The sequence below is a fragment of the Pyrgilauda ruficollis genome, unplaced genomic scaffold (assembly GCF_017590135.1).
Source record: "Pyrgilauda ruficollis isolate IOZ18807 unplaced genomic scaffold, ASM1759013v1 scaffold334, whole genome shotgun sequence".
In the NCBI taxonomy this organism is placed as follows: domain Eukaryota; kingdom Metazoa; phylum Chordata; class Aves; order Passeriformes; family Passeridae; genus Pyrgilauda; species Pyrgilauda ruficollis.
Window position 1 is genome coordinate 58,992 of NW_024524756.1, and position 22,666 is coordinate 81,657.

Genomic DNA, 22,666 nt, shown 5'->3' on the forward strand with positions numbered 1-22,666 from the left:
AAGAAACTATTATTTTGATCAACAGACTATACTGACATTCATTTTCAAAGAGCATAACTTGAAATTTAAACTTAAAGAGATAGCATATGAGACAAAGATCATACATTTGTGAGGTTTTGCAGGACATATTATATTTAATTTCCACACACTCTTTGAATATTTTTCAGGGAAGGGTCCCACCACTTTCTCCAGAGTTTTAAATGTCTCCTGAAAAACCTCGGCTTTGGCTGTTCCAGCTTAAAACTGCTGCATTCAGAAGCATCCTTGCATAAAAAATATTAAGACTTGAAGAAAGAAACAAGAATGAATGCATATTTTGGCCCTGTCAGAAAATATCTTTGAATAAATTTCTTCCACCTTTGTTCTGAATGACAGAGTGAGATGATAATTTTTCTTAACAAGTACCTCTGAGAGCACTGAAGTCTGTACTACAGATTTGAGAAGACTGCTAATTCTTCTTGCTAACCACTATACATGCAAGGACCAAGTGTAGAGAAATCTCCATGGAGAGGTCTTATAAATACCTAAGAAAATAAAAGCAATCTTTCCAAATTATTCAGAAAATAATAAAGTACCCATTAATAATTTCTGGAAGAAATACAACTTATTTCTGGAAAAGAGTACAAAATCATATAATTTCATAAGGGTTGTTACTATTTCTTACAGATGTATTCCTAGAAGAACTATATGGAAACAGGATGGTAAATATATGAATTCTTCTCTTTGGAAAGCAATGGACTAAAAATATTGTGGAAGACTTTTCTCTATATAGATCTTTAGAAGTTGTCTTAGGTTAAAAAAAAATCCAATATTCCAGAGTATTGGGAAAGTAGAGCAAATGAATAAATGAATAAAGGATTTTGATAAGTAATCCATCTAGGGTAATGGAGACCACAGAATATTTTATGAGCTCAACAGAAGTAAAATACATGTTAACTTCTTGTAGAGGAATTTATAGAACTATTTTTTAAATTAAAGGAGATGATAGCAAGAAAACAGAGCAACTATTGTGTTTGCATAGCTAAAAATATAACAATTGCATAACAAAGAAAGGATAAAGTCCAGCTGAGAACTTTTGGATAAAACTTCAGCTGCTCTGGTACCTTTACTGGAACAGAAGTGAGGGAAAAAATTCTGTAGCAGGGAAATTTTACTCTGTTGAGTAAGTAAATAACCAACCAAAAGAAAAAATATACCTTCTGTCATCTCTCAAATAATTGCCTGAGTTGCAAACAAAACTTCTTCCTCTTTCAGATTCTGTTAATCAGATAGGTCTCATTCATAAAATGTCCTGAGTTGGAAGAGACCCACAAGGATCATTGAGTACAACTCCTGGTCCTGCACAGGACACCCCAACAATCCCACCCTGTGCCTGAGATCATTGTCCAAACACTCCTTGAGCTCTGGCAGCCTTGGGGCTGTGACCACTGCCCTGGGGAGCCTGGTCCAGTGCCCAACCACCCTCCATGTGAAGAACCTTTTCCTAATATCCAGCCTAACCATCCTGAGACAGCCACAGCCATCCCCTCAGGTCCTGTCACCGGACACCAAAGAGAAGAGATCAGAGCTGCCCCTTCCTCTTCTTCTCAGAAGGAAGCTGCAGACTGCAATGAGGTCTCCCTTCAGTCTCCTCCACAATGAACAAACCAAGTGACCTCAGCTACTCCTCATCAGTCTTGCCCCCAGGGTTTTTCACAGAATCACAGCATCATTAGGGTTAGGAGGGACCTCTGGAGATCATCCAGTTCAACCCCCCCTGCCAAAGCAGGATCACCTGGAGCAGCTGACACAGGAACACATCCAGGTGGGTTTGGAATGTCTCCAAAGAGGGAGAGTCCACGACCTCCCCAGGCAGCCTGTTCCAGTGCTCTGCCACTCTCAATGGAAAGTTCTTCTGCATGTTGAGGTGGAACTTCTTGTGTTTTAGTTTATGGCCATTGCTCCCCATCCTGTCACTGGGCACCACTGAAAAGAGTCTGGCACCATCCTCTTAATGCCTACCTCTGAGATATTTATATGCAATAATGAGATCCCCTCTCAGTCTTCTCTTCTCCGGACTAACCAGGCCTAGCTCCTGAAGTCTCTTCTCATCAGAGATGCTCCAGATCCCTCATCATCTTTGTAACTCTCCACTGGACCCTCTCCAGGAGCTCCTTGTTTTTCTGTTATTGAGGAGCCCAAAACTGGACACAAGCACTCCAGATGTGGCCTCACTAGGGCCAAGTAGAAGGGGAGGATCACCTCCCAGAGCTGCTAGCCACACTCTTCCTGATGCATCCCATGATACCATTGGTCCTCCTGGCCCCAGGTTGCACTGCCAGCTCATATTCAACTTGTCATCCACCAAGACTCCCAGGTCCTTCTCTAAAGAGCTGCTCTCTGGTAGATCACACCCCAACCTGTGCTGGTACTTGGGGTTATTCCTCCCCAGGTGCAGGACCCTACACTTGCTCTTTGTTGAACCTCATTAGGCTTCTCTCTGCCCAACTCTCCAGCCTATCAAGGCCCCCACTGAATAGCAGCACAGCCTACAGGTGTATCAGCCACTCCCCCCAGTTTTGTATCAACAGCAAACTTGCTGAGGGTGCATTCTATCCCATTGCCCAGGTCACTGATAAACAAGTTGGATAAGATTGGACCCAGTATTGATCCCTGGGGAACACGGTTGACTACATACCTCCAACTGTTGTTTTTCTGTTATTGAGGAGCCCAAAACTGGACACAAGCACTCCAGATGTGGCCTCACTAGGGCCAAGTAGAAGGGGAGGATCACCTCCCAGAGCTGCTAGCCACACTCTTCCTGATGCATCCCATGATACCATTGGTCCTCCTGGCCCCAGGTTGCACTGCCAGCTCATATTCAACTTGTCATCCACCAAGACTCCCAGGTCCTTCTCTAAAGAGCTGCTCTCTGGTAGATCACACCCCAACCTGTGCTGGTACTTGGGGTTATTCCTCCCCAGGTGCAGGACCCTACACTTGCTCTTTGTTGAACCTCATTAGGCTTCTCTCTGCCCAACTCTCCAGCCTATCAAGGCCCCCACTGAATAGCAGCACAGCCTACAGGTGTATCAGCCACTCCCCCCAGTTTTGTATCAACAGCAAACTTGCTGAGGGTGCATTCTATCCCATTGCCCAGGTCACTGATAAACAAGTTGGATAAGATTGGACCCAGTATTGATCCCTGGGGAACACGGTTGACTACATACCTCCAACTGGATTCTGCCATGCTGATCACGACCCTCTGAGCTCTGCCAGTCAGCCAGTTCTTGATCCACCTCGCTGTCTGTATTGGGTCTGACTGAGATAGAGTTCATTTTCTCTTAGCAGCCCTCACAGTGCTGTGCTTTGCATTGGAAGCTGGAAAGGTGTTGAGAACACACCAGTGTTTTGGCTGCTGCTGAGCAGCACTGGCACAGCATCAGTGCTGTCTCTCAACATTTCCCCCCCCCCGCCCCCCCCCACCAAGGGGCTGGGAGTGAGCAAGATCCTGGGAGGGGTCACAACCAGGCCAGCTGACCCAAATTAACGAAAGGGATATTCCATACCATGTGACATCAGCTCAGATATAAAGGCTAAGGGAGGGAAGCAGAACAGGTCGGTATTCTTTATTCTATGTTTGCCTTTTGGAGCAACCACTATGCATGCTGAAGCCCTGCTTCCTGGGAAGTGTCTGAATATCGCTCACTGATGGGAAGTGGAGATTAACTTTTCCTCTTTGCTTATGCACACGCAAACTTTTTTTGCTTTAGTAAACTGCCTTATCTCAACCTATGAGTTGTTCTCCATCTTATTTCCTTGCCCCTGTCCCACTGGGGAGTGATAGAACAGTTTGATAGGTACCTGGTGCCCAGCCAAGGTCAAAACACTACACTATCCATTCATCCAACCCACATTTCCTGAGTTAATCTACAAGGATGTTATGGGAGATGGTGTCAAAAGCCTTGATAAAGTCGAGGTAGACAACATCCACTGCTCTCCCCTCATTGACCCATCCTGCCATGCCATCACAGAAGGCTATCGAATTGGTCAAGCATGGTTTCCCCTTGGTGAATCCATGCTAATTACTCATTATGACCTCCTTTTCTTTTACAGGCTTGTTGATGACCTCCAGAATGACCTGTTCAATCACCTTTCCAGGGATGGGGGGGGAGGCTGACTGGCTCATAGTTTCTTGGGTCCTCCTTCTTGCCCTTTTTGAAGATGGGAGTAACATTGGCCTTCCTCCAATCATTGGGCACCTCTCTCATTCTCCACAACTTTTTCAAAGATGATGGAGAACCACAGAGTAGCAACAGTAACAACATCTGCCAGCTCCCTCATCACCCATAGGTGCATCACGGGCTCATGGATTTATGGGTGTTGAGTCTTTTTAGGCAATCTCTAACACAACCCTCTATGACCAGGGTAAGTTTCCTTTCTCTGGTCTTCCTCTCTTACCTCTGAGGTCTGCGACTCCTGAGAGTCATCCTCAGCAGTGAAGACTGAGGCAAAGAAGACATTCAGTAATTCCGCTTTCTCTGTATCTTCCATTACCAGGACACCCATTGGATTCAGCAGAGGCCCCACATTTTCCCTAATCTTCCTTTTGCTGCTGATATACTTGTAGAAGCTCTTCTTTTTATCCTTGATGTCCTTTGCCAGACTCAATTCAAAGTGGGCCTTGGCTTTCCTTGTCATATCCCTGCATACCCTGACAACATTCCTATAGTCATCCCACATGGCCTGTCCCTTTTTCCACATCCCATAAATTTCTTTCTTGCGTTTGAGATTTGCTAGAAGCTCCCTGCTCATCCATGCACATCTGCCCCCTTTCCCTGATTTCTTGCTCATGGGGATACATTGGTCTTCAGCTTGGAGGAAGTAGTGCTTAAATACTGACCAGCTCTCTTGAACTCCCTTCTCTTCTAGAGCCCAATCCCATGGGATTCCTCTAAGCAGGTCCCTGAAGAGGCTGATGTTGGCTCTCCTAAAGTTTAAGGTTCTAGTTCTGCTAACTGTTTTTCTTCCCTCACGCAGAATCCTGAGTTCTACCATCTCATGGTCACTAAAGCCAAGGCTACCCCCAACCTTCACATCTTCAACCAGTCCCTCCTGGTTTGTAAGTACAAGGTCCATCAACACACCTTTCCTTGTTGGATCCTCCACCACTTGCATCAAAAAGTTATCATCAATGATCTGCAGGAACTTCCTGGACTATGTGTGCTGGGCCATGTTGACTCTCCAACAAATATCAGGGTGGTTTAAGCTCCCCGGGTGAACCAGGGCCTGTGACTGCGAGGCTATTTCCAGTTGCCCATAGAAAGCCTCATCAACTTCCTCTTCTTGATCAGGTGGCCTGTAGTAAACACCCACAACAATGTCACCTATATCAGCCTGTCCTTTAATTCTCACCCATAAACTCTCACCTCATTCATCTGTCCCTGGGTAGAACTCAATACATTCCAGTTGCTCTCTCACATAAAGATCAACTCCACCACCTCGCTTCTCTGACCTGTCCTTTCTAAAAAGTACATACCCATCCACAACAACATTCCAGTCATGTGAACTATCCCACCATGCCTCTGTCATTGCAATGAGATCATGGCCCTGCAACCGCACATAGATTTCCAGTTCTTCCTGTTTATTACCTATGCTGCATGTGTTTGTATAGACACTTCAGAGAGGCAATCAGGCACGCAGGTTCCCTAGAAGGGGTATAAGAGGATTCACCATAACCATAACCACTCTTGATGTGGCTTTTCCTTTGATCCTTACCTTGAGGGGCAGTCAAGGAACATCATTCACTGCAATGACTGGTATGACCTACTCCCCAGGAGGAAGCAATGGCATGAGTATTGCCACTTTGGACCCTATCCCCGAGTCCTTTGGTTTAAAGCCCATCTCACCAAATTGGCCAACCTGCTGCCAAAACTTCTCTTGCTCTTTTAAGACAGGTGGATCCCATCCCTCCCTAACAGGCTGCAATCATTAAAGCACAACCCACTGTCATAAAAGCCAAAACCTTCTTGATGGCACCAGCCACAGAGCCAGACGGATCTGCACTATGCGTCTGCTTCTGGCGATCCCCATTTCTCTGACCAGTAGTATAGATGAGAAGATGATTCGGGCATGGATGTTTTTCACCTGCCTTGCCAAGGCTTTATAGTCTTCCTTTATCCTACCTACTTTTTGGCTTGCAGCATCATTTGTAGCCACATGAAAAAGTAATAGCAGGTAGTAGTCTGTACTCTTGACAAGTTGAGGCACTCTTGGCAACATCATGGATATCAGCCCCCAGTAGGCAGCATACCTCTCCCAGCTCTATCAGGCTGGCAGATGGGGGCCTCAGTGCCCCATAACAGAAAGTCAACCAATACGATCACTCAACATTTACTTTCACAGTAACTACCATGCGCTGCTGGTGCAGGTTCCCTTTGTTGGCCTTGCTCATGGACATCTAGTCTTTACATCATATCTTTTTGGGACACCTTCCACTAGATGAGGTTACTCAGGGCCCCATCCAACAGTCCCAATTCTCTCAGCCTTTCCTCATAGCAGAAGTGCTCCTGCCCTCTAATCATCTTGGTGGCCTCCTCTGGACTTGCTCCAACTGGTCCATGTCCTTCCTATGCTGGGGACCCCAGAGCTGGAGGCAGCACCACAGGTTGGATCTAACCAGAGCAAAGTAGAGGGACAGAATCACCTCCCTCGACCTGCTGGCCACTCCTCTTTGGTTACGGCCCAGCACACGGGGTTTCTGGGTGCCAGCGCACACGGACGGGGCATGTCCAGCCTCTCACCAACCAGCACCCCCAAGTCTCTCTCCCCAGGGCTGCTCTTCACTCTCTACAACTTCCTGAAAGGTGGTTGTAGTCAGGTGGGGGTTGGTCTCTTTCTCCAGGCAGCAACTGACAGAACAAGAGGGCAGTCTTAAGCTGTGCCAAGCAAAATATAGATTGGATGTCAGGAAAAAGTTTTTTACTGAAAGAGTGATAAAGTACTGGAATTGTCTGCCCAGGGAGGTGGTGTAGTCACCATCCCTGGATGTGTTTTAAAAAAGATTGGATGTGGCACTCGGTGCCATGGTTTAGTTGAGGTGTTAGGGCATGGATTGGACTCAGTGATCTTAAAGGTCTCTTCCAACCTAGTGATTCTGTGATTCTTGATCTGTTCATCCCCCAGACTGGATTGATCCTGGGGATTGCCCTGACCCAGGTGCAGCACCAGCACTTGGTCTTGTTAAACCTCATGAGATTCCAATGGGCCACTTCTCGAGCTTGTCCAGATCCCTCTGGATAGCCCTGTCCTTCAGGTGAGTCACCTGCACCACTCAGCTTGGTGTCATCTGCAAACCTGCTGAGGGTGCCCTCGATCCCTTTGTGTCATTAATGAAGATAACACTGGTCCCAATACAGACCCCTGAGGGACACCACTGGTCACTGATGTCCATTGAGCCTCAGAGCTGTTGACCACAACCCTCTGGATGCGACCATCCAACCAATTCCTTCTCCCCTGATGAGTCCACCCATCCAATCCATGTTTCCAATTTAGAGAGAAAGATGTTGTGGGGCTCCATATCAAAGGCTTTACAGAAGTCCACAGAAAGGACATCTGTAGCCCTTCCCTTGTCCACTGATGGAGTCACTCCATCAGAGGAGGCCACTGGGTTGGTCAGGCAGGACTTGCCCTTGGTGAAGTTGTGCAGGCTGTCCCAAATCACCTCCCTGTCCTCCATGTGCCTTAGCAGAGCTTCCCGGAGAGTCTGTTTTATGATCTTCCCAGGCACAAGGGTGAGGCTAACAGGGCGGTGGTTCCCAGGGTCCTGCTTTCTACCCTTTTTAAGGATGGGGACAATGTTTTCCATTTTCCAGTCACCTGGGACTTCACCTGACTGCCATGCCTTTTCAAATATCATGGAGAGTGGCTTGGCAACTACATCAGTCAATTCCCTCAGGACTCTGGGATGCATCTCATTGGGTCCCATAGACGTATGTACATTAAGGTTCCTCAGATGGTTATGAGCCTGATCTTAAAGTGGAAGGGACTTTTCTCCCATAGTCCCCATCCTGCTGTCCATCCATTTGACAGATGTGGAAAGAGAGGTTGGCATTGAAGACTGAGGCAAAAAAATTGTAGAGTACCTCAGCCTTCTCCTTGTCCATTCTTAACAGTTTTCCAGCACTGTTTATCAGGGGGGTAACACCTTTTTTGACTGCTGACAGACCAGTAGAAGTCCTTCCTGTTATTCTTTGCGTGTCTTGCCAGGTTCAGTTCCAGCTTTGCCTTGGCCTTCCTGACCCCATTCCTACACAACTGGACTGCATCCCTATACTCGTCCCAGGATACCTATCCTTGTTTCTATTGCCTGTGCATTTCCTTCTTAGCCTTTAGTTTGACCAGCAGGTCTCTACTCAGACATGCCCATCTCTTGCCTTCCTTGCCCAATTTCTTGCTCCTTGGGATCACTGGCTCTTGTGCTCTATGGAAGGCTTCCTTTAACATCTGCCAGCTCTATTCTACTTCCTTGTCCCTGAGGGCAGTTTCCCAGGGGTTCCTATTGACTGACTCCTACAAGAGCTGGAAGTTTGCTTTCCTAAAGTTCATTGTCCCAACTTTACTCTTCCACTCCATAATTCTACCAGGCACTCAAGTGAGCCGGACAGGCCTGTAGTTTCCAGGATCGTCCTTCTTGCCCTTCTTTAAAATTGGGACATTTGCCAGCTTTCAGTCAGCTGAGGCCTCTCCAGATTCCCAAGACCATTCAAAAATCATTGAGAGAGGTCTCGTGGTGACATCAGCAGCTCTTTGAGGAGCCGAAGATAGAGGCAAAGAATGCATTAAACATCTCTGTCTCATCCATGTCCCTGTTTGTGAGGTGACCATCCTCATCCTGTAATGGGCCAATGTTATTTCTTCACTGCCTTTTGCTATTAATGTATTTTAAAAATTCTGTTTATTGTCCCCCACAGTTTTGGCAGCTCCAACTCCAGCTGAGCTTTGGCCACACAAATTTTGTCCCTACAGTGGCGAGCAGCATCTCTGTATTCTTCCCATACCACCTGACCTTGCTTCCACTGGGCACACACCTTCCTTTATAGCCTTATTTCCAATAGGAGATCACTGTTCAGCCATGCCTGGCCTTCTGCCTCCCCTGCTTGACTTCCAACATTGGGCAATTTCCTTCTCCTGTGCCCTTAGGAGGTGATGTTTAAAAAATGACCAGCACTGATGGACCCCAGCATCTTCAGAAGTTTTTTCCCAGGGGACCTTACTCACTAGTTCCCTGAGCAGCCTGAAGTCTGCTCTCCTCATGTCCAGAGTTGAGGTTTTGCTGGCACTTTTCCTCCTGTCAAGAGATTTTAAACTCTTCATGGTCACTGTGGCCATGATGGCTGCAAATCACCACTTTGCTCATGAAATCCTGTGTTGACCAGCAGCAGATCAAGGAGGGCATCTTTCTGAGTCGGCTCCCTTAGGACCTGTTCCATGAAGTTGTCATCCATATGTTTTAGCAATCTTCTGGACCTGTTTGTACCAGCTGTGTGATATTCCCAGTTAACAATTGGAAAGTTCAAGTTCCCCATAAGGACAAGGGTGGTTGATTTAGAGGTGTTTCTCAAAGAATAATTCATCGATGTCACGGTCCTGGCTAGAAGGTCTATAAAAGATTTTCATAACAACATCTTCATTATTTGTTTGCCCCTTGATTCTTACCCAGAGGATCTCAACCATGCCATGGCCAGCTGTAAACTCCACACATTCCAGTCCCTCCATTACATAGTGCCACACCCCCCCAACCTTACCTGCCCTTCCTATCCCTCCTAAAGAGACTGTAATCATTCATCGTGACACACCAGTCTTGAAGTAATTCAGAGCTGTACAATCAGTCTCCAAGTCTCCAGAAGTCCTTGCTACTTCCATCTCAGAAGTACAGAAATGCAGTCTGTAAACATACCTTCAGTAATTGTCTCACATTTCTATGTTATATAAGAAAGATTAGATATAACATCCTTCCTGTGTTTTTTCTCTGGACTGGTGTCTAGTGCCATTCGTTTTGTCCTCCCAAGCAAACAATTAATTATTTTACTAACTTTCTTTATCAAAGTTTGCAATTTGTCAACCAAACTTGCAAGGACAAATGATAGTAGCAACAAAAAGCTCAGTGTAGATACTTGCTGTTTGTCACTGGAAAATTTATCAGCATAACCAATCACTTTCACTCCAAATTATAGGCAAAAAACCTCACTGTCAGGGATCACATATTCTAAATAGCACTAATTATCTATACCTCTTCAATACATTTCTAAAATGCAAGATTAGAGGAAGTAAACATCTGGCAAGATTCTTGCGGCATCAAGAACTGGTTCTCTCAATCAGGGTTAATTAATTTCTTGAAGAAGTCAAAATGGTAGCACCATTAGTAACAGTTTTTCAGTTGTGTGCTTTATCAATGAGAAAAGTAAAGCTAACACACAGGTGAATCAAAAAGCTCCTCTTCTGCTTTTCCAGCCTCTTGAATGCTGAAATGTTACAATCTGAATTGTACAATCAGTTGTTTTCAGAAATATTCATGAAAGGTATACCTTCAAAACAAGTTCCAAGACAACTGATTAAAACAGCAGCAACTTTAACCAGAAAAATAATTCAAATATTCTTCTGGCTGAGTGGTTACCAAACAAGTTATATTTCTTTAAGAAGAAGTCTATGCAGCAGTGGGGGAAGATGTCAGAAAATTCATTTAAATTTAGCACAATACTATATGATCCCTATATTAGTGGTTAATGCTTAGTTTTGTACCATACAGTGCTTAGTACAAATGCCAGAGATTACTGTGCCCTTGTGTTAACTCCCTACATCTGTGACTAATAAGTCTTATGCCAGCTAATGCTTCCTTCTTTACTTATATCAGTGATTAATATGTACTAGCAGATGTCTTAGTTTTGAGAACAGAGAGAGAGTACTGGAGTAAAGAATGATAAGGGAAGTGCATTGTGACCTGACCACATATTTGAGATACACTCAAGGAGGAAAGATTCATCAGATAATCCGGGAACATAAAAGGGAATTTAAAGGAATGGGATGTTCCCAAATGACCACCAAAGACCCTCAAAAGACCCCTACTCATATACAAATATGTTTTTGGAAATAACAAGCATGTATGCATGTATTCGGGAAATGTGATGAAAATGTAATAGACATATGGTGAATATATATTAGTTTCAGGAATATAACCTGGTCTGGTGGGTTACTGGGCATGCATGCTTTGAGGAGAATTCCCCATGCATCCAGTACTGCTGATAAAGCCATGTTTGCTTCCTAACATAAAAAAATTGTTTGGAACATTTATTTCCCAGTTTTAGGTGACAATGGTAATCATATATTTGAATGGAAGTAGCTTAGATTCACAATGCTGTTAAACTGATAAGCTCAAACATCAATTTTGTGTACAGAGTTAAAGAAAAACAACCACATTTAGTCTCTGCCATTTACATAAGTCTCACAACAAGTCCTTTAGCACAAAACCTCCTAAAATACTGATGCTGGCATGCTATACAATTACTTCTCACTTGCATTTGAGCCACATTTCTTCTATCACTATTTACCACAGCATATGCCTGAGAAGATGAACCACAGTGATCATTTAGCAGTCACAGAATCATAGAATAATTCAGTTAAGAAGGAACCTCAGGAGGCGTTTAGTTAATTCTTGTTATCAAAGCAGGGTGAGCAAGACCATGTGCCCTGGTTCTGACCAGGACAGGGTTAATTTTTGCAGTAGCTGTGAGGGGGCATGGCCAGGACCCAGAAGTTATTCTGTACTACCTAACATCATTGCTGGGGGCAAGGGGAAAGGAAGTGTCTTCTGGGGAGAAGGGGCTCCTTCCAGCGGAGTAAGCAGGGCAGAGGAAGCCATCCAGCCATCCGCTATTGTAGGGGGGGTTTCCATGTGAATAATTTCCTTTCTTGCACCCTTTGTCATTAGTACTGTTGCTGTCACTGTTACTTTTCTTATCTCATTGCTGTTTCCAGTAAATTGTTCTTATCTCAACCCATGATCTTTGCCCTCTGTATCTCCAATTCTCCTCTTCGACCCACAACCCACCACAGCAGGAGAATGGAAAATGGGAGAGCAAGAGAAGGGCACATAGTTTGGGAGAGTCTTGGTGGGGGCACTGAATTGGGAAGTATCACTCCTAAACCACGACACCATGTTATGCAGGGCTAATCCAGCCAGGTCTTGAAAACATCCAAGAATGAAAAATGCACAGATTCTCTGGGCTTTTCCAATGCTTGACTGTCCTGATAGTGAAAAAGGTTTTCCTTATATCTAGTCAGAACCTCCCATTTCAATCTAAGTCCATTGTGTCTCATCCTTGCTCCACAACACTGTGGAAAGCCTGACTCAAGTCTTCCTGATAATCTCATAGGCATGAGGAAACTGCTCTAAGGTCTGTCTGTTCATTGTGTGTCATCACCATCATCTACATCCACTCTCAAAGACTTGTTATCCAGGCTGCACAACCCCAATACCCTCACCTTCTCCGGAATCTCCCCCATCTCCTCTTCTCCCTCTCCACCTAATCTGACCACCCATAAAGATTTAATTTTGTTTCAGGATTAAAGAGAAGAAAACACTATTGCTTCTTTTTACTATTGCCATGTAAATACATAAGCACTGAATACTTAAATTAACAAGAATATGCCCAAAGCCCTACCTTACTAATCTCATCTATCTCGGTCATTGCTTCTTAGGGAGAATATTAAAAACAGTAGTATGCATTACATATTTTAGCATTACATATTTTAGCATAAAGAATTATTTTCTCAGCTGACTTACAGTTTATCCTATTCCTTGTCCACAGCTAAGGTTTTCAGGCTTCATTTATGCTATATATATTGTGTTCATTGAATTACTTTTAATTTCATGTTCATAGAATTTGATTATTGCAATCAAGACAAGCATTATATGTTAAAACACTTTTGAGCTGGTTAAGAGTTCAATACTTGCAATGCTGCCTTTAAATAATTTCTTATGCAGAGCAACTGAAACCATTCCTTTAAAGAATTTAATCCTCATATTGGAAAGGATTTAAAATTATTCTGTCCTTCATGAATTTGAGTTTTGTTTTGAAGTATGATTAGTCAATTTTTGAACCTTCAGAAATTTCTTCTGAATCAGGGCTCAAAATAATTTTGTATTGAAAAATTAATGACATACTCTTTAGTACTATTGGAATACAGAAGTTGGGAGAACTAACTTTAAACTCTGTGTTTTAAAACTGGGAAAAAAATACATTGATATATGTGACTGCTAGATTACCTTTAAGGGTTCCATCACTTCCAGATGGAGAGCAGACTGACTGTGGTGACCTCAAGGAAAAAGATGCAGCATTCCTTAGTGAAGGATCGCCATCCTAAAGTGACCATGATAAAAAAAAAAAAAAATCATGAACACTTCATAAAATAAAGACTGAAATTAGTACATATACTGATAAAATGAACTGGATGAAAAAGCATAAAAAATATTTAAAAATATTTATTTATATAAAAAATTTTGTCACTTGGACTGCTATTAGACTACTACATAGACAAAATTCAAAAAAACAATCAGCCTTAAGAATTTACAACCAGAACGTGCACACAAAAATAAATCCACGTATGTCTTCCAGCTAAATAAGCACTTTTGGTTGACATTAAGATTTCATTTAGAAATTTTTTTGTTACATATAGTAAAGAGCTGAAAAACAAAAATATGAACTCTCTACAATACCAAGTGAAAGAAATTGAGTATAATAAGTAGATTTTTCTCTTTTTTAAACAAATTCAGCATTTTTTAAATTAGCCTACCCTTGAAGTTTATCAGAATGCATCTTACTTTTACAGTTAAGCAAACCAAAACTTTGCATTCATACCCTCCAACATAAACACATCAGGATTGAACAAAATCTGTAGCACACCCATTGTGGCAACTGAGATAGATGGATGTCAACTACACACTCCCTCTGACAATGGCCAAAATGCCAATTTCCACATGGATAGCAGTAGATCAGCCACTGCATGTTATGCCTTGTGAAGGCATAGTTCACACTGCTTAAGAACAAAGAAAATAGTTTTATATTTATGGACTGAAAGTGCTTACAATGCAAAGAATATAAATTCATAAGAAACCGGATTTCATCAATTTCATCATATATAGGCATTTACAAAACAATTCTATTAGATTTTTTTTCCCCTCCCACAACAAAATTAATCTATACCTCATGATGTGCTATTAATTACACTTATTTTTCTAACTGCTTGCAAAAACACTCGTTGCCTGGTGAGAAAGCCTCACGTGTAAAGAAATCTAATATTCTGATTCAATGCAATAAAAACAACTATACCTTAAACTTACATGCTTTTTATTGCAAGTCAAAATTAATAAATTTGCTGATGTAACAGTTACTTGTTTATTTAACACACTGAAAGTAAGGAGATTATTTTTCCAAACATTAATTATAATTGAATTATAAAAAATCTCAAACCCACCAAAATACTGGGGGGAACAAAAGCTTAGTAACTTTTATAGATTATATTTTTTATTAGAATGGGAGAGGTCCTCTACCCATGGACTGCCAAGGAGAAAGGCAAAGATGTCATTTATTAAATTAACTGAACTAACTAACTAGGTAGATGATCTTTCAGGTACACACGTCATTCCTGAAAATTAGTCAGCTACTGTAGAAGTCCTCATTTACTGTTTCCTAGACGAGAACTTCAACAAATGGTGAAATGTAAGCACAAACTTATATTCTGGGCATGTTCGCACATGCATTAACAGCCCAGAAAGCCAACTGCAGTCTGGGCTGCATCAAAAGCAGTGCAACCCAGCAGGTCAAAGGAAGTGATTCTGTCCCTCTACTCTGCTCTGGTGAGACCCCACCTGCAGTGCTGCCTCCAGCTCTGGAGTCCCCAGCACAGAAAGGACATGGACCTGCTGAAGCAAGTCCAGAAGAGGCCACCAAGACGATTAGAGGGCAGGAGCACCTCTGCTATGAGGAAAGGCTGAGAGAATTAGGACTCTTCAGCCTGGAGAAGAGAAAGCTCCAGGGAGACCTTAGAGCAGCCTTCCAATAGCTGAAGGGAGCCTGCAACAAAGCCAGAGAAGGACTCTTTATCAGGGAGTGTAGCAATAGGACAAGGAACAAGGGCTTAAAGCTGAAAGAGGGTAGATCTAGATTAGATGTTAGGAAGGAAGTCTTCCCTGTGAGTGTGGTGAGGCCCTGGGACAAGTTGTCCAGAGAAGCTGTGTCTGCCCCATCCCTGGAAGTGTTCAAGGCCAGGCTGGATGGGGCCTGAAGCAACCTGGTCTAGTGGAAGGTGTCCACAGTAGGGGGTTGGAACATGATAGTCATTAAGGTCCCTTTCAACCCAAGCCATTCTATGATTCTCAGGTTTCTCAAAAAATGGTCCTTTACTTGAGTATATGCACAGTGAACCTTCAATTATATGCTTGCTGATTTAGTAGAATCAAATATTGCAAACACACAATATCCTGCAGAAATTTTTAACTTCTAAAGAACAAAATCCCAAAGCTAAGAAACAAGATAGTTTTAGATTTTATGATTTAATAATCCTTGATCATAACTATCTCTGCCAATGTTAATACTGTTTGTAAAAAAGGTGCAACATTATGATTAACAAGATTGTTCATATATAAATGCAAAACTTGAATTACTTCACCTTGTTCAAACTGTTTTCTGCAGGATGGCTACTAAAATCAGTTTTTAAAGGCATACTTACTTTTTACCCACGGTCTTTTTCCCATTAAACCGAACAATGATGGTATGCTTTATATTTTCAGAGTTGGTCAGTTTTGAATGAGTTTCGTAAAATTGTTAAGGTTGGAAAATATCTTTAAAATCATCAAGTCCAACCAATAACACAGCACCACCATTATGGTGACCATTAAACCATGTCCCCAAGTGCCACATCCACACATTTTTTGAACACTTCCAAGGATGGTGACTCAACCAATGCCCTGGGCAGTCTGTTCCAATGCTTGACGACCGTTTCCATGAAGAAATTTTCCCTAATATCCAATCTAAACCTCCCCTGGTACAACTTGAGGCCGTTTCCTCTTGTCCTGTCTCTTGTTCCCCAGAAGAACCCAACTCCCACTGGGCTCCACCCTCCTTTCAGGGAGTTGTAGAGAGTGAGAAGGCCCCCCCCGAGCCTCCTCTTCTCCAGGATGAGCCCCCTCAACTACTCCTGGTGCTCCAGACCCCTCCCCAGCTCCATTGCCCTTCTCTGGACTCGCTCCAGCACCGCAATGTCTTTCTTGCAGTGAGGGGCCCAGAACTGGACACAGCACTTGAGGTGCAGCCTCACCAGTGCCGAGTACAGAGGGACAATCGCTGCCCTGGTCCTGCTGGTCATACCATTTCTGATCCAAGCCAGGGTGCCATTGGCCTTCTTGCCCACCTGGGCACACACTGGCTCATGTTCAGCTGCTGTCGCTCAGCACGCCCAGGTCCTTTTCCTGTGGCCAGCTTTCCAGCCACTCTGCCCCAGCCTGGAGCTACATGGGGTTGGGACCTAAGAGCAGGACCTGGCACTTGGCCTTGTTGAACCTCATAAAATTGGCCTTGTCCCATTGCTCCAGCCTGTCCAGATCCCTCTGCAGAGCCTTCCTGTCCTCCAGCAGATCAACACTCCCACCCAACTTGGTGCCCTCTGTAAACTTACTGAGGGTGTACTTGATCCCCTTGTCTAGGTCATCAATGAAGATGTTAAATAGGACTGGCCCCCATACTGAGCTTTGGGGAACTCCACTGGTGACTGGCTGACAACTGGATGTAGCTCCATTCTCCACCACTCTCTGGGCCTGACCATCCAGACAGTTCCTAGCCCAGTGAAGAGAGCACCTGTCCAACCCATGGGCTGCCAGCTTTTCCAGGAAAATGCTGTGGGAGACAGCATCAAAGGCTTTACTGAAGTGCAGGTAGTCACACACAGAGCCTTTCCCTCACACACTAGGTGGATCACCTGGTCATAAAAGGTTGGTCAAGCAGGACCTGCCTTTCCTAAACCCCTGCTGGCTGGGCCTGATCCCCTGGTTGTCCTGCACATGCCACATGATCACACTCAAAATGATCCATTCCATAACCTTCCCAGGTACTGAGGTCAGGCTGACAGTCCTGTTGCTCCCCGGATCCTCCTTCCGGCCCTTCTTGTTTATGGCTGTCACATTGACACCTCCAGTCACCTGGGGCCTCCTCAGTTGGCCAGGACCACTGGTAAATGATGGACAGTGTCTTGGTGACCTCTTCTGCCAGCTCCCTTAGTACCCTTGGCTGGATCCTATCCAACCCCATAGATGTGAGGGGGTCTAAGTAGCATGCCAAGCCTTTTCCTCATTGTTTGTCACTGTTTACCTCCACATCAAGTACAGGATGGAGATTGTCCTTGGCCCTCCTTTTGTTGCTGATGTATTTGTAGAACCACTTTTTGTTATCTTTTACAGCCATAGGCAGATGAAGTTCTAGCTGGGCTTTGGCCGTTTGAATTTTCTCCCTGCATGACCTCACAACATCCTTGTAGTCCTACTGAGCTGCCTGCCTCTTTTTCCAGAGGTGATGCACTCTCTTGTTCTCCCCGAGTTCCATTCCAAGCTCTCTGTTTGGCCAGGCCAGTCTTCCCTGCCGGCTCGTCTTTCGGCACATGGGGACAGCCTGCTCCTGCTCCTTTCAGATTTCTTTTGTAAAGCACATCCCGCTTTCCTGAAGCCCTTTGCCCTTCAGGACTGCCTCCCAAGTGAGTCTCAACCAGACTCCCAAACAGGCCAGTCTGCACTCTGGAAGTCCAAGGTGGCAGTTCTGCTGATCCCCCTGCTTACTTCTCTGAGAAGAGAAAATTATAATTTCATGATCACTGTGCCCAAGATGACCTCCAATTATTACATCCCACACCAGCCCTTCTCTGTTCACAAACAGCAGGTCCAGTGGGGCACTTCTCCTGATTGGCTCACTCACCAGCTGTGTCAGTTCCACACAGTCCAGGTACTTCCTTGACTGTTTCCTCTGCTGTGCTCTATTTCCTGAATAGATCTGGTAAGTTGTAGTCCCCCACGAGAACAAGGGCCATCAATCATGAGACTTCTCCCAGCTACTCACAGAACATTTTGTCTTCTTAATCCTGGCTGGGTGGTCTATAGGAGATTCCCATCAGGAGATCTGCTCTTGGCCTTCCCTTTCCCGCTTTCCTGAAGCCCTTTGCCCTTCAGGACTGCCTCCCAAGTGAGTCTCAACCAGACTCCCAAACAGGCCAGTCTGCACTCTGGAAGTCCAAGGTGGCAGTTCTGCTGATCCCCCTGCTTACTTCTCTGAGAAGAGAAAATTATAATTTCATGATCACTGTGCCCAAGATGACCTCCAATTATTACATCCCACACCAGCCCTTCTCTGTTCACAAACAGCAGGTCCAGTGGGGCACTTCTCCTGATTGGCTCACTCACCAGCTGTGTCAGTTCCACACAGTCCAGGTACTTCCTTGACTGTTTCCTCTGCTGTGCTCTATTTCCTGAATAGATCTGGTAAGTTGTAGTCCCCCACGAGAACAAGGGCCATCAATCATGAGACTTCTCCCAGCTACTCACAGAACATTTTGTCTTCTTAATCCTGGCTGGGTGGTCTATAGGAGATTCCCATCAGGAGATCTGCTCTTGGCCTTCCCTTTGATTCTTACCCATAAACACTCAACCCTACCGGTACCATCATCAAGTTCCAGACGATCAAAACACTCCCTAACATACAAGAGGTATCTAAAGCCTCTCCTTCCTTGCTGATCCCTTATGAAGAGTTTATAGTCATCCATTGCAGCCTTTCAGTCATGCAAGTCATCCCACCATGTCTCCATGATTGCAACTATGTCATAGTTTCCCTGCTGCACCATGGCTTCCAGTTCCTCCTGTTTGTTGCCCATGCTGCATGCATTGGTGTAGATGCACTTCAGTTGCATGTGCTGGTGATACAAAACTAGGAGGAGTGGCTGATACACCTGAAGGCCGTGCTGCCATTCAGGGGGACCTTGATAGGCTGGAGAATTGGGTAGAGAGAAGCCTAATGAGGTTCAACAAGGGCAAGTGTAGGGTCCTGCACCTGGGGAGGAATAACCCCAAGTACCAGCACAGGTTGGGGGTGACCTACTAGAGAGGTAGTAGTTGGGGGATATATGTTCATTTCATGCCAAGAACAGCTTCTTATTTTGAAGAATTTGCATTGCTGAAGCAGAGACTGAGAAAAATACCTGAAGAGATTGTGTATTATGATAGATTCCTTCATTACAAAACTCTCTTGTTGAAGACATCACTTCTTAGCTAATATTTTTCATCAGCATAATTCTTTCATTTAAAAAGAGAAGACTAATAAAACTAATAACAGTCTTAGAGTTCCAGTGTACTAATCCCTGTAAGAAATTTAGGTAGCCTGGTGTTATCAATACACTTGTTGAATACAGCAGTTTTTTGCTTCCACAAGCTAATTTAGGAAGACAAGAGTTGTCCCTAGTTTTCATAAGGTAAATTAAATACATCTTTTAAAAAAAGGTCAAAAAAAGGCCCATTTGTCACCAGGTTTTGATCAAGTTTTGTAACTGTTGTAGGCATCACTAAGACCGCATAGTTCAAAGAACTAAAAGCAAAAAATAAAAATGAAACTTAAGTGCTGTCTCCTTAAGAGGTGTTAAGAGACTGTGTGCCAAACTTGTAAAGAAGAGTCACAACATGCTTCATCCACAGGATGAGATGCTCATTAAGAAAGTGAAGAAGTTGAAAACACCATGGGAAAAAGTTGCTGATTTTTTTCACTTATATTCAATACTTTAGCAAGAATTTCTCCCACGTGAAATCAAGTCACTAGAAAAACATATTATAAATAAACCAGGCCATAAAAGCACATAATAGATCTGTAAGAAAAAATGTTGAATGCAATTTTTGCCTTTGACAACACTACTGTATTACTGAATAGGTTATGGAATTGTCTCATCTAATTGACAGTTAGGGGAATCTTCAGAAAGACATGTTGACTATAAACCTATTTAGAATCTAGTATTGTTTACATCAATATATTGATACAATAATTGCAGAGAGACTATACCATCTCTTTATAATAAACTTACATGAGTAAGATTTTTTACTTTTCATACTTTCATCAGAATCAATGTCACAAACTGTTCCAAAGGACAGAGATCTAGAAAATCTTAAAACTTGCACATTAAAGTTGCACATTTGAGTGCACACATCTGAAACCAAAATATATTTTCAGTGGTTTTATTCATCAACAGCATCCTCATAAAATATCTGACTTTTAAGGCAGCTAAACACATACTTGGTTTATCACAGTAAATATTTGTTTTATCATCATAAACTGATCTAGCTAACATACATCACTACTTATCCTGTGCACCATCTGTAGATAGTCTTCATTTGAGCCATGTCTAGAATTATCAGCATGGTGATTAGCTGAATTTCCAGACAACTGACTTGAAACTTTATTTTCATGGAGATTCCTCATCCCAGCTGTGACAATGGGACTGGATACTGAAGCTGAAATACAGAAAAATAAAAATAATTATACCAATATAGTCACAAAATCATTAACTCTAAAAAATCTCACAGAAAAGGCCATAATATTAATGAGTTGAATGCAAGAGGTCTAGGATTGGAACAAGAATCCCAACTTTCTTCACGGAATCTTTTTTCCACAAATACCTTGAATAAAATTAGTATCTAAGTTTTAAATTTTCAAGAGACTCTTAAACCTAAATTCCATGTACAGATTAGCCAAGCTTCACTCCACATCTATCCTAATTACAGTCAGCATCATACTCATAGGTTATAGAAAACTTTATTTTCCTCTATATAATATGCATTGTCTACCTTAAATAACTTCCAAGGTATTCATGAGACACATAACATTACATACAGAACAGCTATATAAATTCTAAGCACACTGCTAAACTTTAGGAACAGATGATTTAAAAGAATCTAACAAGAATTCTACTTCCAATAAACGATAATGCCTAGATACTTAACAGTGTTCATGTTGTTCAAGATTGTTTTTAGAAAAGGGAAAAACAAAGAAATCCATTAATTCTGAAGGTCATCTTTGCCAGTTACTGCATATCTTGAGTATAATTCTAGCCAACTTAGCCTAGCCTACACTGCAAAGGTTTGGTACGGTCAAATAAGTTGGCAGCAAAATTTACATTACACTGGCAAAAATTGTTTTCGCCAGTACAGATAAACAACTGCCATAGTGTCATTGAAAGTGTTCTATTGTGGATTGTTGTGTGTGTGTTTTTTTTTCCCTTCCTTTTGTGTCTATGTAGATTAATAAAGTGTTGTTTTTCCCTCCATTCCCAAGTTAGAGCCTGCTTTGTTCTGTTCCCGGGTCACATCTCACAGTAACCATTTTGAGAAATACACCTTTCATGGGGGCACTGGCACTGTGCCAGAGTCAATCCATGACACATAGCTAACAAATAAAAAGTTTTAGGGTTTTAAAAATTTTTCTACTGTCATGTATATGTGACAACTATGCAAAATCAGTGTGCATTAACACCAAGGTCACTGGTTCAATCCCTATATGGGCCATTCACTTAAGAGTTGGACTTGATGATCCTTCTGGGATTTTTTGAAATAAAATAAATACTACCACTGTACAGTCAGGAAAGCAAAGCTTAAGCATACCCAAAAAATTCCCTACCAACTCCAAGATTTGCATTAAGCATGTGACTCCTTCAAAGAAATTAGAGAGCTGTGAAACACACACATGGAGGTAAAGCTGACATGAGATAGGATAATAAAATAAATATCAAAGACTTACCTTGCTGCATCTGAGGATGTGGTGTATAACTTGGAGGATGTGAATATGGCATGTATCCTGCAGGACTTTGAGGAGCATATGGACTAGGCACTGGACTGTTCTGTTGTGCCAAAAATCTGTTACCAGAGCTTGCTTGTGGTGGCACAAAACGGCTAAAAAATAAAATGTAAAAGTTGGAAAAAGTTGGAAAAGGAAATTTATACAAATTTCTTATTTCTTTTAGAAGACTGAGGGAGCTGGGGGTGTTTAGTCTGGAGAAAAGGAGGCTCAGGGGACACTTTATTGTTGAAAGGAGGTAACAAGCAACAGGACAAGAGGAAATGGCCTCAAGTTATTCCAGGGGAGGTTTAGATTATATATCAGGAAAAAATTCTTTACCAAAAGGTTTTTCAAGCACTGGCACATGCTGCCCAGGGAAGTGATTAAGTCACCAACCTGGAGGTATTTAAAATGTGTGTACATATGTCACTTAGGGACACGGTTTAGTAGTGGACCTGACAGTGTTAGGTTAACGTTGAACTTGATGATCTCAGAGGTCTTTTCCAACTTAAATGATTCTATAGGTACATGCTACTTGCTGACACTCAAAGTTTGAAAAAGAGCCCGAAAGTTGATGAGAAAGCTCATGGAAGACTGGCCAAATTACTGGGCCTATCCTCCTCTGAGCAGCCTTTTGTATAACTGTTACAGCAGTATTCCATGTTTTTACAAGACTTCTTTTCCACCCTTCTGTCACATTGGTAATGTTATACATGCTGGAACACATAGCCTCTTCTCTCCTGTTCTCCTGCCACAGGTAGAAAATAGCTGTAGGTGTG

General features: G+C 43.0%; 1 protein-coding gene across 2 annotated transcripts in view; it reads right to left on the reverse strand.

Moving 5' to 3' along the window:
- LOC121357455 (nipped-B-like protein) overlaps window positions 1-22,666 on the reverse strand; it is a 128,109-nt gene that overhangs the window by 57,373 nt on the left and 48,070 nt on the right. For both annotated transcript variants that reach the window (XM_041474719.1, XM_041474718.1), the window contains exons 6-8: window positions 21,849-22,000; window positions 20,406-20,566; window positions 13,304-13,397 (exon numbers count right to left, since the gene is read on the reverse strand). In XM_041474719.1, the coding sequence (XP_041330653.1) occupies window positions 13,304-13,397; window positions 20,406-20,566; window positions 21,849-22,000 (407 nt within the window). The remainder of the gene's footprint in view (window positions 1-13,303; window positions 13,398-20,405; window positions 20,567-21,848; window positions 22,001-22,666) is intronic.